This window comes from Netta rufina (assembly GCF_964035555.1).
Source record: "Netta rufina genome assembly, chromosome: 1".
Lineage (NCBI taxonomy): Eukaryota > Metazoa > Chordata > Aves > Anseriformes > Anatidae > Netta > Netta rufina.
In genome coordinates this window covers 125,356,102-125,373,461 of record NC_140123.1, presented here as the reverse complement: position 1 = coordinate 125,373,461, position 17,360 = coordinate 125,356,102, and the positions used below count along the sequence as shown (strand labels likewise).

The 17,360-nt window shown below is 41.3% G+C and overlaps 1 protein-coding gene across 6 annotated transcripts in view; it reads left to right on the top strand.

Moving 5' to 3' along the window:
• The window catches only part of CLCN1 (chloride voltage-gated channel 1), a 65,836-nt gene that overhangs the window by 15,130 nt on the left and 33,346 nt on the right, over positions 1-17,360 (top strand). For 3 of the 6 annotated variants that reach the window (XR_014618286.1, XM_084283989.1, XM_084283988.1), the window contains exons 1-3: positions 6,531-6,933; positions 15,113-15,266; positions 15,767-15,898. Coding sequence is in view for 5 of the 6 variants with exons in the window: in XM_084283989.1 (XP_084140115.1) it covers positions 6,727-6,933; positions 15,113-15,266; positions 15,767-15,898 (493 nt within the window). In the remaining variant the exon portion in view is untranslated. Of the gene's footprint in view, positions 1-6,530; positions 6,934-15,112; positions 15,267-15,766; positions 15,899-17,360 lie in introns of those variants that run through there. The other 3 variants (XM_084283992.1, XM_084283990.1, XM_084283991.1) reach the window with 3 other exon arrangements.

Here is a 17,360-nt window from a genome sequence, read left to right as displayed (position 1 = left end):
ACGGAAGAAGGACAACAGAAACGGGAAGCATAGTCAAAATTGTACAAGATTTAAAAGACTAGCTTATATAGTAAATGGTATTTAAAAATGTTAAATGGTAGTCATAATATGTCTGTGCTATGAGTTCTATATTGACATCATTTATCTCAGCTATGACTTCTATATTGACATCATTTATCTCAGCTGAGACAGGACAGGACACACTAGTACAGTCAAAGCAAATAGTACTTGACATCCATGGAATTCATGAATAATTTATATCACTTGCACTAGTAATACAATAAAAGTGGGAAAATTCTGAAATGTAGGCAAGACACTAGTATTACAAAGAAAAGGTTCATAGTTGCTTTAGACAGCCCCTTTCCTCATTTCTAGATGCATTCCTGCCTCTTTCTTTCCTAGCATTCCTGTGGCCATGCATCAGCTAGATCAAAGAGCTGGCCTGCCTGAAAATTATTTTTTTTTTGTTGTTTTTTGTTGTTTTTTTTTTTTTTTCTTGCATAAGCTTCTTGATCATTAGTTCCAGTATCTAACAAAGTCAAACTGTCCTTTTCAACCAGCCTGTTCCTTAGGTCCCCTATGCCAGTAGTGTGATCACATTCTCAGAGACATTAACAGATTCTTGGAGCTCATGGCAATGTCTTTTCAAGCATTTAAAGTTTGAACAAGAATCAGGAAAATTAAATCTATTTTTGCTTTTCTTGTATACCTCTAATCCTAGCCATGGCCTCCCAGAGATGTCTGTCCATACTTAAGACCTCTTCTTCCTGCCCAAACACATCTCAATGTTCTCCTAACATGTATTTTTTTTATTTTTTTAATTTTATATTTAACATGTATTTATTTTTATTTGGACCTTTTCACAAAGTCCAAATAATTTTATTTTATGAGTCTGTCTTCCTCCTAAACCTTTCAGCTATGATCACACTTTTTCCTAGTTGTTTGTGGTTGATGGAGGAGGCAGAAGTCTTCTCTTGCAACTAGCCAAGTCCTATACAGAATCAAGAGCCCTAGCACAGCCTGTGCCAGCCCATTTCTATACAGCTCATCACTGCATTTTCTTCCCACCCTTATGATGTCAGTCATGCTGCTTTCAACCAGTATAACTGCATGACTATCAGATTAAATGTGTGTCTATTAATTTTACTTGTGCAATAAGCAATCTGCAGGGAAGAGGGCAAGAAAGGCATAAATTATCTATGGGATCATGGCCTGCCTCTCACCTCTGAAGGATTTTTTTTTTTTTTTCTGGCAATAAAATACAGGACATGATGCAGGTGGCTTATTAGGGAATATTCACTATTTGGAATCAGAGCTTGTCATCTAGATGGAGATGTAAAGAGTGATTGCCCAGAGCTTGTAGACTCTCCATCCTAGAACAATAAATTCACAGGCTTGGAAACATTCCTAATGAGTTTTGATCACTGGAGATGAACCTGCATTTCCTAGACATTCCTTAGTCTCTTCTCATAAAAATGCCTTCAAGCTGATACTTCGGATCATGTTTGTTAATGCAGCATTATTCTAGAAAATAAGCAGAGATCCATTGAACCCACTTCAAACCGTGCATTGAGCATTCTAACTGACTAGCCACTGTCGAATGCATAATACAGTTGTAAAAAGTTATGTGCTTCTCACCACCATGTAGTCTATTTTTAATTTTAATCTCTTATTTTTGATATACCTCTTTGATATTTGCATACATGCTATGCATACTTGTTCTCAGTTTATTCTAAGGCAAGGCAATCAGATCTTCCCCCATCAGCAAAGTACCTCTTGTTTTGGAGAGCCATTTTGATTTAATAGAAGCTATATGGTGCTGTAGGGTAAAGAGTCTCAGACAGAACTGAGGGTTGCAATTTAAGAGGAGCAGCTGTAGGGGAAGAGCCCTAGAAAGGAGCCCAGCCTTAGAAGTGTGAAAACAATCTCCTAGGCAACAGAGTGGGAGCACAAAATTTTAGCAGCTCAGAAAGTCACCATGTTAATTGCAACCAAGCTGGACCTGGAAGCAAGAATGTACCCTGCAAAGTCATAGTGGGTGGGGAAGTGTTTTGTATAAGCTATAAATTTATTGCTGTACTGCATGACATATATCCTTGGAATTTTCTCTATTAAAAAAAAAAAAAAAAAAAAAAAATCAAATAATCTTGCTTTTATTCTAGTAAAGACTAGTGTGTTTTTTGAATTTTGAACCCTGCTGAGCCTAACTGGAGAGCTCACCAGGACATCTAGACAGATCTGTCTTTAAGTTCTGGGTGAGTTCGGGTCAGTTTATGAAACCTAATTTTTCTGTCTTCTCTTTCTTCTGGTTTTCTGTGTCTCACTCTTGCTTCTGGGTTTGTTTAATTTCTCTCTACTTGTTCTTTTCACACTCAGGTCCAAACTGTGACCATACTGCAATGTAAGATAAGACAATCCCAAATTAACAAGTTATCTACCCATCTCACTTCATTTTTGCCAAGTCATGGCATATCATGATCTGTTCAAGTTTCCTTCCAGGTTCATCTATTTCAACATTTACTTTAGTGGGACTTTCATGTCCCTGTTTTCCTTTAAATGTTTACCTGGTTACAATCATGAGATCTTTTTTTAAATTCTGCCTCTTTTCTGGTAACTCCATCATTCCCCTATTTAAGTTATCACATGATAATTCTCAAGATCTGCCCAGTTTCTGTCAATTCTGTTCTGTTCAGTCTGGTATTAGTCAGTCCATGTCCTCTTAAGTATCTTCATATTAGCTTGTCACCTCTCAGTGATAAAAGCCCATAAACTTTCTGGACAACTTCTTTTTACTTTTCACTATAAACTGAACCTGTCTTTCCAATTATCTTTGAGAGTTCCCTGTCATCATTTCTCCATATTCAGTCTTGTTTACAATGTGTTGTTGCACAGCTTAAATGTCTCACTTTTTCTGCTGTTCAAGCCCTAGTCCATGGTATATTTCTTTCTTTCACTATAAAAGCATCTTTTCTCCATCTCCCTCTCTCTTCCTAACTCAAAGCATTCTTTCTCTCCCGGAGTTCCAACTGCAATCTATAGTGTTTTAAAGCCTCCACAAGTGTCTTCTCTAATAAAATGTCCCATTTAAACACCTTGCTCTCACATACAAGTCTTAAGGCCACTGTAGTCTTTTTCCTACCTTCTCACTCTTTTTTTTTTTTCTTCATCTGTTGCTACTGTTTGAGGCAATGTACATTTGCTGTGGCTAACTTCCTATCCCTCATCTCATCCTTCATGTCTTTCCATGCTTTCTTTGTCTCCTATTGCCTCCAGGTTTATCTCTTGTAGATTTTGTTACTGTTAAGTAGCAATCCTTTTGTCACATTCCTCTTCTTCCTCTTTTAAAACTACTTTTTTTCCTTTCACCTTTACAGTTTATTTTGTCTTATAACCTATCTTTTATATCGTCTGCTTCACAGCCGTATGGACCTCATGGACTAAGTTGACTGAAGCACAGAATATTATTTTTCTTTTATTCATAAATGACTGCTTTTCTATTCTGCATGGACAGTTCTGAGGAACAATAACTCTGCTTCCGCAAAGTCATCTTCTCTCAGTCTGGGTTGCTAGAGTGTTCTACATCACCATCTCCTATAATTTCTGTATACATAGTATTGATGGTAACCAAACAAGAGGTGTGATCTTTCATTCCAGAGGAATGTGATTCTGTGATTCTGTGATTCTGTGATTCTGTGAAGGTGCAGTCTGTTGGTGGGCCATGAGGTTCATATACAGTGAGGCTGTGATCTGGGTAGATCTACTAGAGAAACAAAAAAAGTTCTAGTGTAAGGAGAAATCTTAGAAGTTATTATAATATCTCTGTGGGCAGGGCACAGGGGAAAATGTTAACCTTGTCACTGTTGATTAATAGCACTGGGATTTCAGGTGATAAATCTCCCTGAGACAGGACCATTAGAGAAGTGTGGGTCTTCAATCATCCCTTCCCCCATAATGTCAGAGCATTAGCTATAAAGGCTGGGGACTAAATTTCTACATCATGAAAAGCATGCAGAAGAAAGGAATAAAGGCAGAGAAAGACAAGGAGACCTAAGAGAAAACTGGGAAGAGGAGGGAGATAGATGGCTGACTGGAGGAGAAACCTGTCTGGGGTGAGAGTTCTTCTAACATATTCTTTTCTTTTTCTTCATCTAGACCATCCTTTGGGCTGTAGCTGTAGTTTTGTCCATCAGGCAAGCGTCATGCTTGAAGGAATTACCACAGAAATACACTTTGGAGTACCTGTAGGGCCTGTTATACATGAAGAAGAAAGTAGTATTTGAGCAGGCTGAAAATGTGTCCCCTTGCATGCTATGGGGCAATCTAGAAACTGTCCTACTAAGGCCTTCAAAGCCTTTGTTAGTCCTTTCAGCATGCTTAGATGCACATAGGGAATTGAGAGAAGCTACATCTACAGGTTAGCTGTATTTGCGACTAGTACAAGGTGCTTATTATATCTTCCTCTTTCTTTTTTCTTTTTTTTTCTTTTTTTTTTTTTTTTCTTTAACATCTTCTGACATTTCTGTGATAAGTCTCCAGAATCTGTTGGTAACCTCCTGAACAATAGTAGTACTACATTGCTGTGTCCTGCTAGAAAGGTAGTGCTAGGCCTTGGCAATGGAAACTAGGATTTATGAGCAATAAAGAAAATATATAAAGAGCAAATGTGGCATGAAATTACAGGTGATGTGATGCGAGATTTGGCAGCAGTTACTATGCAGCAGCAGTGCAAAGGCAGATTTTTTGGTGGTATGCTCGGTACTCTGTTCTTTTGGGACTCCAGTAATCTGAAAACATGGGCAAGACAATGGGTAGAGCTGGAGCAGTATGTTACATTAGATCAACTGCGCCATCTGGATAAAGTAAACAAGCCATTGGACCTACAAGTTCTTCTTTGAGTCCGAAACAGAAGAAGATTTCAGAACAAGTTGAGAGTAGCTACCCTGTGTTATGAGAGGTAAAGAGTGACAAGAGAGTGGTTGCCTCCAATAGCTGCTTTGGCCCAGGACCATTCCTGTCCAGACACTGTGGCTCAGACAGGTGCCCAGGGACCTTGGGAATGTGGCTGCCACTTTTGTCTTTCAGGTTCAGCTGGTAGCAAAGCTGAGCATGCATCCCAGAGACAGGACACTGACACAATCAGTCATAAATACTGCCCTGGTCAAGGGCTTCCTTCAACAGCACTTATGCACAGGACTCAAGTAAAACAGATACAAACAGCCAAGACCCTTTCCACCTCTCTGACTGATAGAGATACAAGTTCATTAGTTAAGACACACACACACAGAGCACTCTCCAGGTTCACAAGAACACACATTCACAGATCCTCTGACTACCTGGAATAGCCCATATGTCCATCCAGCAGTCCTGCCCAGAACTTAGGCCTGCCTTGCAGTGCACACACACACAGGAGAGTGTTAATACATAGTGTAAAATAAAATACACCGTTAAAATAAGACTAAATTAGAAAAATAAGATGATAGGACAAACTGTGGTGATTAGGTGCAGGGCTCAGCCAGAGAAGTGTAGTGACCAGCCCCATCAGCACTTGTTCTTGTAGGGGCCTTCAACTTCCCAGATACCTGCTGGAAATATAGTACAGCTCAGAGGAAGTAGTCTAGGAGGTTCCTGGAGAGTGTGAAAGATAGCTTCCAGACACAGCTGGTTAGTGAGCCTACCAGGGGAGGTGCCCCACTAGACCTGCTGTTCACAAACAGAGAAGGACTGGTGGGAGATGTGGTGGTCAGGAGGTCTTCTTGGTCAGAGTGACCACGGCAAGGTAGAGTTCTCTATTCTTGGTGAAGTCAGGAGAGGGATCAGTAAAACTGCTATCTTGGACTTCTGGAGAGCAGACTTTGAGCTGTTCAGGACACTGGTTGGCAGAGTCTCTTGGGAGGCAGTCCTGAAGGGCAGAGGAGTCCAGGAAGGCTGGGCACTCCTCAAGAAGGAAATCTTAAAGGCTCAGGAGCATATCATCCTGAGATTAAGCTCTAATGCTCTGTAGTTTAAATGGATTCTGGAGTTGTCCCTTAGGGCTTGCAGGTTCTCTTGGGGACTATTGACTTAGCAAAAGTGTCTTGCGACACAGACTGTACACCCATCTTTTTTTATCTCATCATAGTTAATAGCATTGTCATCTTTATGACTGTTCCTTAGTCTTTTGGACAACTATTACCCTGAGAGAGAAAGAGAAGCCCATTGAATATTGTTTTCATTACAAATATGGCTTGCTCAGGATGGGCAGATATGAAGGAAGAGATCCTCTGGATAATCATTCCGGCTTCCTCCCGTCTATTTCTGCATCTGTATTTCTATCTCTTTCTTACAACCTTCTTTTCTCCTCTTCCCCTCCCCCTTCCCCTTCCTTCTCCTTCAGGAGTTCCCCTCTTACCCACACCTGATATTCAATCCTGGTAGAGTTAGTGCCTTTTGCTGAGATCAGACCTGGCACTGGGGAATCATGTGACAGAGGAAGGTTGCTATAAATATAGTTAAACCCTGCAATCACTGCCTTTGGTCAGGAGGAGGAGAAAGTGAGAGAGATTCGAGGAGGAGGAGGAGGAGGAGGAAGAGAAGGAGGGCCAGAGAAAAAGGGAGAGCAGGAACAGAACAAGTCAGAGTGGTCTGATGAGATAAAGAAAGGAAGAAAGGAACAGAAGAAAGTACAGAGGCTATTCTCTGGCTAGACCATGAGGTGGTTCTAGGTAAGGACCAGAGAGGCAGCTGAGCATGAGAAAGAGTAGAGACATGGAGAGCTCAGACAGTATGACGCAGGAATCCAGATTGAAGTCAGCTTTGTGGGGGGGCACACCGCAATACGACTATGTCTGCTTTGAGAAATGCACCCATTACGGGATACCCTTGGAGGCAGGACGCGAGGCCGGGGGGACAGGGGACGACCTGCACTACCTGGAGAACTCCCTCAGCCACCCACAGGTAGGGCTGGACATCTGGGATATTTGTGGCAGCTCAGGTCTCACTGGGATCACATAGGCTCCTGGGGCTCCTAGAATGGTGCTGTAGAGATCATGTCCCTCTCTATTCCCAATCCTACCAACTCTCCCTTTTTCTTGTTGACTCCCAGATAAGGCATTGATTTTCAAGGTCTTGCTTAGAATTTTGAATGAAATCAGCATTTCAAGTCACGGATTATTTCCATCTGCTATGACCACAAAGTTAGAATGGGCAAGCTGGGATGGGGAAAATCAGTCAGATCAGTAATGTACATGTAAATGCAAAGAGAAACTGCACCTGCCTTCAGATGCATAGTGATATTAAGTAGAGCAGGAGAAGAAATAAAAACAAAGAGAACAGTGATGTATATAGATGGGTATCCATTTGCACAGCTGTATGGACAGTCATGCAGAGCTCTGTTTTGAACAGAGAGTAAATCAAGCTTGCAGACCCATGCATGTATAATGGTAGTTTCAGTAGCTCCTCTAGGAGCTGTGAGGGATTTTCTAACCTTTAAGCTTGATCTGACTCTCACTCTGGTTCATACAGATAATGGCTCAGAAAAATATCTATTACATTGATGTACTCTGGTTAAGACTTCTTGTTTCATTGCCCTCTGTATCTCCTTTACCTCTCCATTTGGGACAGCCTTCTGCAAAGAGGAGGTTTTACAGCAGAGTCCTGGTGTCTTATTTCCTACCAGTCTACTCAGACTAAGCTGACATAAAAGGTCTTGGAGCAATGTAGGATTTGGTCCAGTGACGAGAGGGAGAGAGAATGTGTGAATGTGAAACTCATACAGGGAAAATATGAGTGGAAGTTTCTCAAATACCCCTACACAAATAATTAGGTCAGTGACTGAGGGATGGTAGAGATAACTGATTAATATCATTAATATGATTAATATCCCTAATAATTTTGTGAGCCAGTGATAGGACAAAAGACACATTTGTCACCAAGAAAATCTCTTCCAATAGATTAGCATCCTGACAAGGATTGCATATGCCATGTTGCAAAAGACGGAAATCAGTGCCATGGCCATACCCAAGAATTTCTCTTCTGAAACTGTCTAAAACATCTGAAAGTTTGCAAATGTTTCCTCTACCAAACTGTTCCAAAACCATTCCTTGTCTGATTCAGATGCAACACCCCAAACTGGTAGGTGTCCAGACGGAGGCCTGACTTGAGTAATTCATGCTTTATTTACATTAACACAAAGCAATGGTTTGGCTGCAGTAATCACCCTAGCAGGGTAAGAATGGGGACATGATGTGATAGAGAGGTGCATGCGCCCCGCTAGAGCTGAGCTCCCGCTGGTGAGTGGATTATGCCAGGACACCGAGTCTAAGAAATATGCCCATTTCGTTACAGGAACCATTACAGAATCAGAATCATAGAACGGTTTGAATTGGAAGGGACCTTAAAGATCATGTAGTTCCAGCTCCCTTCCACTAGGCCAGGTTGCTCAAAGCCCCATCCAACCTGGCTGTGAAAGCCTCCACAGATGGGGCATGCACAGTTTTTCTGGGCAGCCTGTTCCACTGGCTCACCACCCTCATAGTAAAGACCTTCTTCCTTATATCTAGTATAAATGTACCCCTTTTTAGTTTAAAGCCATTTCCCCTCGTCTTATCACAACACTGCCTGATAGAGTCCCTCTGCAGCTTTCCTATAGGCCCCTTTTAGGTATTGGAAAGCCCCTATAAAGTCTCCCTGGAGCCTTCTCCAGGCTGAACAACCCCAACTCTCTCAGCCTGTCTCCATAGGATAGGCACTCCAGCTCCTTGATCATCTTTGTGGCCCTCCTCTGGACTCGTTCTAATAGACCCATGTTCTTCTTGTGCTGGAGGCCTCAGAGCTGAATGCAGTACTCCAGGTGGGGTCTCATGAGAGCAAAGTAGAGGGGGAGAATCACCTCCCTCAATGTGTTGGCTGCACTTCTTTTGATGCAGCCCAGGATACAGTTGGCTTTCTGGGCTGCAAGTGCACATCACCAGCACATATCAAGATTCTCATCAACCAACATCCACTCCCCTACCCACCCCGTTCTTCTCCTCAGGTCTGCTCTCAATCAATTTCCCACCCAGCCTGTATTTGCGCTTGGGTTTGCCCTGACTGAGATGTGGGACCTTGCACTTGGCCTTGTTGAACTTCAAGAGGTTCGCACAGGCCCACCTGTGCGAACCTCATGCCTGTCCAGGTCCCTCTGGGTGGTACCCATTCCCTCCAGCATGTCATCTGCACCACACAGCTTGGTGTCATTGTCAAACTTGCTGAGGGTGCACTTAATTTCACTGTCCATGTCACCAACAAAGATGTTAAATAGCGCCAGACCCAATACTGACCCCTAAGGAGCACCACTAGTTACTGATCTCCACCTGGACATTGAGCCATTGACCACAAACAACTCTTTGAATGTAACCATACAGCCAACTCCTTACCCACCAAGTGGTTCATCAAATCATGTCTATCCAATTTAGAGACAAGGATATCATGGAGGGCAGTGTCAAATGCTTTACACAAGTCCAGGTAAATGATGTCATTTGCTCTTCCTCTACGCACCAATGCTGTAACCCTGTCATAGAGGGCCACCAGATTTGTCAGGCATGATCTGCCCTTAGTGAAGCTATGTTGGCTGTCACCAGTCACCTCCTTATTTTCCATGTGCCTTAGCATAGCTTCCGTGAGGATCTGCTCCATGATCTTGCCAGGCACAGGTGTGAGACTGTCTGGCATGTAGTTCCACGTGTCTTCTTTTTTTCCCTTTTTAAAAATGGGGGTTATGTTTCCCCTCTTCCAGTCAGTGGCAACTTCACCAGACTGCCATGACTTCACAAATATGATAGTGTGAGAAAAAATCTGCAGCCAATAATCCAGGCTCAGTGAAGTAGCATTTTTATTCACGATTGCAGTGGTGGGCATCCTGCAAGCAGGAGCACACAGCAGAAGCATCTCATAGCCCTAGGTCCCCTATTACCTGAAGCTTGATTCCTCCCCTGTTTCCTCATTGGCTGAGTACTACAGGTTCACAGACTACCTGATGCTTGTTACTATGCCCTGTATGTACAATTTTATTTGTCCAACCTTTAATTTCTCCTTTCTTTGGGGGAGGTAAAGGGAGGGGGGAGACTGGAGGGGCCCATGATTTTGTAGCTTCTTGATTTTGCTGATTCCGCAACTGCTTGTCTTGATTTTTTTAGCCATCCTCCTTATTTTGAGACAGTGGAACCTTCCACTGCCCCCTTATCTGCTTAACATACCCCCCACTGTTAGGCCTGCACAGTCACTTTTGAATATGCAGTGTTAGTGGAATTTTCCGCTGCAAAAACACAACTTTAATTCTTACAATGGACAGTGTCTTAGCAACAACATCTGCCAGTTCCCTCAGGACCCATAGATGTATCTCATTCCTCAGTTGGCATACACAAAAATATACCAATTTATATGTATCCACCCCACACACTATTCCCATATGACTAACACCAGTCTCACAAGCTGGCACAGATGACATAGTGAGGCAGTAAAACCTACCTCCATGCTCTTGCTGCCTGGCACTAGGGTTTCTTTGTATTCATCTCCAGAGACATGCCAATCAATGCATGTAGACAATCTCCAGCACAAACAAGCAGACCATCAAATGCATTCCCATACATGTCTTCAGGAAGTAACATCCCCAACAATTATGCATTTGTGAACAGAATTTTCAATCTTGAAAATAGAATGCCATATTTATAGTTTTACTGAAATATGCTCTAAAATACGGTTATATAAACAATCACGTATTTACGCATATAGATTTAAGTATGAAACCTTGTATACAGGAATCAGTTACTATCTGTCTTCAGGAAGACAGACATTCACCATTTTACTGAAAATATGCCCTAAAAATCCTGTTGTATAAACACATATTTACACATGTAGGTTTATGTACGAAACTTTGTATGCAGGTATATTGCTGTAAAACAAGACTTCCTGTGCATATGTGTATTTTGCTAGCTATTAATGCACATGCAACTAAAGTATAAACATTCATACTATTGTACACATCTTGTAAAAACATGCACACGTTATTAACATGACAAGCAACAAGCTGTGCATGCTTCCATCCATTTCCATGTAGAATACCCACAAAGACTTTTTTCCTCACTATGATGTGAAAAAATGGTAGAGAGAGATTTTGGTTCTGTTGTGTCAATTTCTGGTGCTAGCTGTTGCCTTCTGTTTTATACGTAGGATGGAAGCTGTTTCAGACAGGATTTGTGATTTGATTGGGCTTTCTCAGGGCAAAGAACAGTGGAAACTTGGTCTTCGGCCTGGGATCTTCTGATAATAGATAGTCAAAAATAATATAGTAGATAACATAAAATAATAATTGGTAATTATAATATATACACAGTTTGGTGCAAATAAGATAACAGTAGATATATATTAGATGATATAATACACAGTGATGAAAAATTACATTCTTGTACATTGTAGGGTTTTGTTTTCTTTCTGCATGAGAAATAAGAGCCTTTCCTCAAGCAGTTCAAACCAGTGAAGTATTTAGAAGATACATTATTTGTGCCTGTAGAAAGGGTGTTAATGGCAGAGAGTGCCCTCAGCAATACACAGACGGGTGTGGTAAGAGGGGTGTGTAATGATTATTTTGGCAATGCAGTATTACAGAGTAACAGACTCACATAAAGATGTAGGTGGGAAAGGATCTCTGGAGGCGGTCCTTGGTGGGTTGCTAATTTCAGTTTCCCTTCCCCAAACACAGATCTTACTGAACCTACCACTGAGACCTCTACCCGACTTCTCAGACACAGACCTGCAGAAAGATGTGGGTGGGAAGGGACTTCTGGAGGTCTCTAGGACATACCCTGCTCACTGCAGGGCTCACTACAAGGTTGCAGGTTGTCCAAGCAAGTTCTGAAAATCTCCAAGAAGGAAGATATGGGATTCTAGGACTGGAGTATGCTGTGGAGAACATATTGTTGAGTCTGAATGGCATGAGAAATAACTTAGGCTTTGGACCGAGAGGGAAGTGCAGTTTTAAGTGGGTGCTGAGCATCAAAATAGCTCACAGAAAATTTTTGAGACTGGTGTTGTACATATTTTTCCTCTGAGATTCTGTGTATCTTTTCCTCAGTTATGTAGGCAATGAAACTTCTCCATCTTTTTGGGGAAGAGAAACCTGCTGTTTTTATGTAAAACCTTCCTCCCTGAAAATGAATGATACCTGTGTTGTGCTTTCTCCCTGGATTGTTTTTTGTTGTTCCTCTCTCTCTCTCTCTCTCTCTCTCTCTCTCCCAACAGTATTTACACCTTCTGTTGTTTTTGTTTGTTGTTTTGTTTGTTTGTTTGTTTTGTTTTGTTTTTGTTTTTTTCACCATTCTCATGTTCTCACTCAGAATTTAGCCAATCTAGACATAATAGTACCTTTTCTGGCTCAACTGTCTAGGTGATAATTGATATCTTTTAAAATTCTTTCCAGTTTTTGTGGTGCTCAGAAACCCCATGTTCCTTGTGTCGGAGAGGTAGCATCAGAAGAACAGGACAGTGTAAGCACTACCATGTTGCAGTTTTAGTTTTATATGTCTACTAATGGAAAGAATATTTCTTGCCTAATGTCATTTTTCTAAAAGGTCATCCTCTGATTATTTTGATTCTTTCTCTGTCCCATAATTGCCTACAATCTGAAATAGTGCCAGAGTCCCAGAGAAACAAAGCATATGTTTCAAGCACTCTTTAAGTGAGTTGAGACTAATCTGTTCTCCAGGACAAAACTTTCAGCTTTGTGTCCTGAGACTAGTTCCTTTACTTCCACATCCTGAGTCTGTCATTTTCCAGCCAGAAAGGATCAGTAAACTAGGATATGATATGAGGACTTTTACCGTTCATACTACTATATTGTTATGATGTGTTCCATCTGGGCAGGTCGAAGACTCTAATTTGAACGTTATACTTGGCAGGGTAGTTCATAGTTTGGTTTAAATTCACAGTTTGGATTAAGCACTGTTTGGTGTAAACTCATCCCTCATGAGCATGTAAAGGAAATGAAACATTAGTTAAGGTGATATAATGATGCATTTAACTAAAATCTGTTAGTGCTTGGCATTGCTGGCTGAAATAGACACAGTGAGAGAAACAAGAAGTCTGCTATTTAGGACTGGATTCTATATGTGATAGCTTACCCTGTATATGATGGCTGGCAAGTCCTTCAAACTGGTGTTTCACTTTCCTGTGTATATTATGGGGATCAGAGCATGGCCATACTTCAGTGGTAAGAGTATGTATCACTTTATTTGTCTATGCTGCTTTGATAATAATGGGGTTAATAATTACATTAAAATATATCAGTTTCCAATCCAGTTACAGTTACAGGATAATTTAGAAAGCCTAGATGTGTGTTCTGTGAAAAAAAAAAAAAAAAACCACTACAGATTTTAAAGGGAGTTATTGCACATGATTCAAGTGTCTATTGAGACACAAAGAAGAAGGTTTTGTCCTGGAAAACAAATTAGTCTCAACTCACTTAAAGAATGCTTGATACATATGCTTTGTTTCTCTGGGACTCTGGCACTATTTCAGATTGTAGGCAATAAACTACTCAGGATTTTCAGTCATATTTGATATCTAGAAATACAGTAACTCAGAGAAGCTGGGGAATTTCTATCCTTTGAGATACTTAGGACTTGCCCAAACAAGGTCATCAGCAGCCTGATCTGTCTTTGGAGTTAGCTTGCTATGAGTTGAGGACTGGATGAGAAACCCCCAGAGGTGCCTTACGGCTTTAACCTTTCTGTGAGTCTCTGAGTCTATCTGATCTCAAATTCTCTTACAAATAAGTCAGCTGCATTATCCCCATTCTACAGATGAAATTTCAGTTCATGGAAATCCCAAATGAATAGGAGAAATATCTCCTATGTTACTTAGAAAGGAGGAGAAGCAAAGCTGTCAAATAGAAGTACCTCCTAAGCACATGGTAGTGCTCCATATCTCTCATATGCACAGTCATTCTCCAGCTGAAGTGTCTAATTTTGCTGACTTTCCTCCTGCCACCAAAAATCTTTGAGAAGCAGATGTTATGCTGGGTAGGAAGCAGAAAGTCATGTTCTAGCAGGTGGGAGGTGCCTAGATCACAGGCCCAGCATCAGGTAGGAACCTGAGCTCTAGAAAAGTCAAAGTTTGCTCATTGAATGACATATGAAGAGGAGAAATATTCTCAGCTTTTCAAATGCACATCTTTCCCATCTACACCATGAAAGAATGAGGGAGAATAGCTGCTCCTGGGTGAATCTGATAAACAAAGAAGTGGGCATTGCCAGTATCTTTCACATTTCCTTGAGTTTTCTTTTTTGACAAGCTGGCACAACTGTCAAGTTTACTACAGATCCATGTATGAAATGTCATTGGTAAGCTCATGTAGCTACTTATGCATTGCATATTACCAAATGCATTTCAAGATTACTATTTTATGACAAAGACTAGATTAGGTAGTTATAAAATTCACATGAGTTGGAGATACCTGGGGATTTGGTAGGATGGTTTGGGTAAATAATGGGATGTATGTGGTACCGTCTGATATTTCTGAGCTACTGCTGCTGCTTTTCTACTGCAGGCATCATTAGTGGCTGCATGCCCTGTTAAGCATTCCTTGGCAGCAGGATGAACAGATGCAGGCCATTCCTGCAACCTATTTGGTAGTGTGATACCTCTCTAAACCTTCAGAGTTGTTTTGCAGTGCTGCTGAAGTATATGAGATAACTCAAAGGCTGGCAGCCTCATGTGAACTATTTTGACCTTCTTTTTTGCTTCCAGAAAGTCTGATCAATCTCTTTCCCTTCAGACCCAAGCCTGCTCTTTCTGATGGTGTTACAAAGCAACTAGTATTGTGATCATAGCTTTTCGCCACGCCCCCCAGAAAAAAAAAAAAAAAAAAAAAAAAAAAAAGATGCAATGAGAAAAGGAAAAAAATAAAGAAATATGTATATATACAGAAAAGAAGCTGCCTCTGTCTGCTCTGTCTGACACTTTCTGTGTCTCTGTCTCCCTGCCTGGGTTCATTTAAGTCTGCACCTACGACTGTTAGTAGGTATGTCTTTTCATCTTTAATGATATTTGTGAAGGAGCATTTGCCTTACCCTTTCGTCTCTCTTGCTTTCTGCTCTTCTAGCTTTATGGCCAATACACAGACCAGATAACTGACTTTGCAGAGAAGGAGGCAGCAAAACTACTGAATACGAGGCAAAGCCAAGAGAACAAGGAAAGACCCCTGAAACGTCAGAGTCAAGTAGATATAAAAGAAGAGCACTATTCCAAATGTCAAGGTGGGAACAATTTATCCGTGATTACTCTGTGAACAGATATTGGGAGGACCAGCCAGAGAGATGGAATTTAAGCAAGGCAAAAAGACAAGGAAACTTTGACAGGAGAGAAGTAGAGAAGAAAGGAAAAGGAATCACATTGGATTTAAAAGAGATTTGCATGTCAACTTTCACCCTAGGATTAACCAAGATCTCTTTGGAAAAAAGACCAGTTCCAAATTTAATCTTTTCTCCGACAACAGATCTCTATAACAGGAGGAAAAGGACTTTAGCTGCTAGTGTACAAGATGTTAAATTAAGCACTCCTCCCCCCCTCATTTTTAGTATTTGAAAGTTCAAAGAATTTTGCAAGACTGTAAGACTGTAATGGTCCTTCAACACCAAGCCCAAACAAATCATTACCATAGACATTTTTCAGCATAGGAGAAAAGAGTTCTTTGCATAGGAGATACAGGCTTCATCTATGTTCCCTATGTTTTTCTGGTTCACTCTTCCCTACACAGCCTGTGCTAGACGCATCCAGAAATACATCACCAGGAAGCTTGGAGAGGACTGGATTTTCTTGGTTCTGTTGGGACTGGTCATGGCGTTGGTGAGCTGGGGAATGGACTATGCCAGTGCAAAGAGCCTACAGGGTGGGTCTCATTCAGGTGTTGCAAAAGTATAAATGGTATGAATGTTTTACAAAGCCTTGTGACCAACATTCCTCCTCCTTTAACATCAGTGTCCCATCTTCACCCCCCAGCTGCCTAGGAAGTTACTTGCAACACAGTAGAGAAAAGGTTAGCTAGGAAAAGCTTCTTTAAAGGGATCATAGGCAAAAATTTGGAAGTGTAAGTGGGAAGGGAACAAAAGATATGTGTATGAGCAAAAGACAACCCATTATTCTTACTCCCTTTCCTTCCTGCTCTCTTGTATGTGTAGGGGCACAGGGAGATGTCAACTCTACTTCTGTTATACTGGCTCCCATCTTCCTCAGGTCTGCTGAGCATGTGTGGGTAGGAAGGGAAAGGGGTCCTTAGATGCCCACCTGATACTGTCTTTTTGTGTTGTTATTTTTTTTTCCTGTTTTTAACTTGATTATTGTTCCCAATTTTTATTTATATGGTGTTCTGCAGTTTTCTGCTACCTGGTCCCATAGTGCTCTTTTCTTAGGTATTTTTTTTCACAAAGATTTCCTAATCACTGGGTAATATTCCTTCTCTGCAACTGTCCTGTTGTTCCTGTCCCCTTTGCCAGCTATAACAATTACATGATCTTTCAGTGTCCCTTCCCCCCATATCTGTGCACACACATACAACATTGCCCTCATCCTTTTAATTCCAGTGTTCCTTTGTCCTTAGCCTTAGTGCCCTAGTCCCAACCTGCACACACACACCAAATCCTTTCCTCTCAGTGCTCTTTGCTGCTGGTGTCCACCAGACACTGTACTTCGACAAAGCTCCCAACATCTCCTCAGCCCAGTGTTCCTTCCTTTATGTCTTCCCCACATACCAGGCTTACCCTGTTGATCTCAGAGGCCCCTTGCCCTTTATACTTCCTGCAAGTGAATTATTTGGATTCTTTGTTTTCTCCCTGGGCAGTTCACGCTGTTGGACCCAACTATGCAGCAGTACCACTGCTGTTTTAACAGTTGGCACCATTCCCTTCATGCTGATGCTCTAGAAGGCAAAGCATAAGCACGACTTCTAAGGTAGATTTTAAGAAGGAACAAATTTTCCTGGGACTGAGATGGAGGAGAGGACACTAGCTGTTAGTGGACCACTTATGGTCCTCCAGCTGCAAAATGAGAAGACCCTGCATGGAAATTCACCCTCACAAGTGCAAAGTAATGCACCTCTTCTAATGCCACATCATGGCACAGGTATTAATAGTGTCTAAGAGCAGAGGACCACTTCTATTCATTCCTGCAGAATGCGTATATTATTTGGGATCTTGTACTTAAAATGCAATAAGGCTTTACCCCACCTAACCTATAAAATTAGGATTTATAGATAGCATTTCTCAGAAAAAAAAAAATAGATTGGACAGGTTTGGCAGGTGTGTGCTTTTGATTGTGATTCTTTAATGTTTATCAGCCTGCTTGGAGCAGCTGTG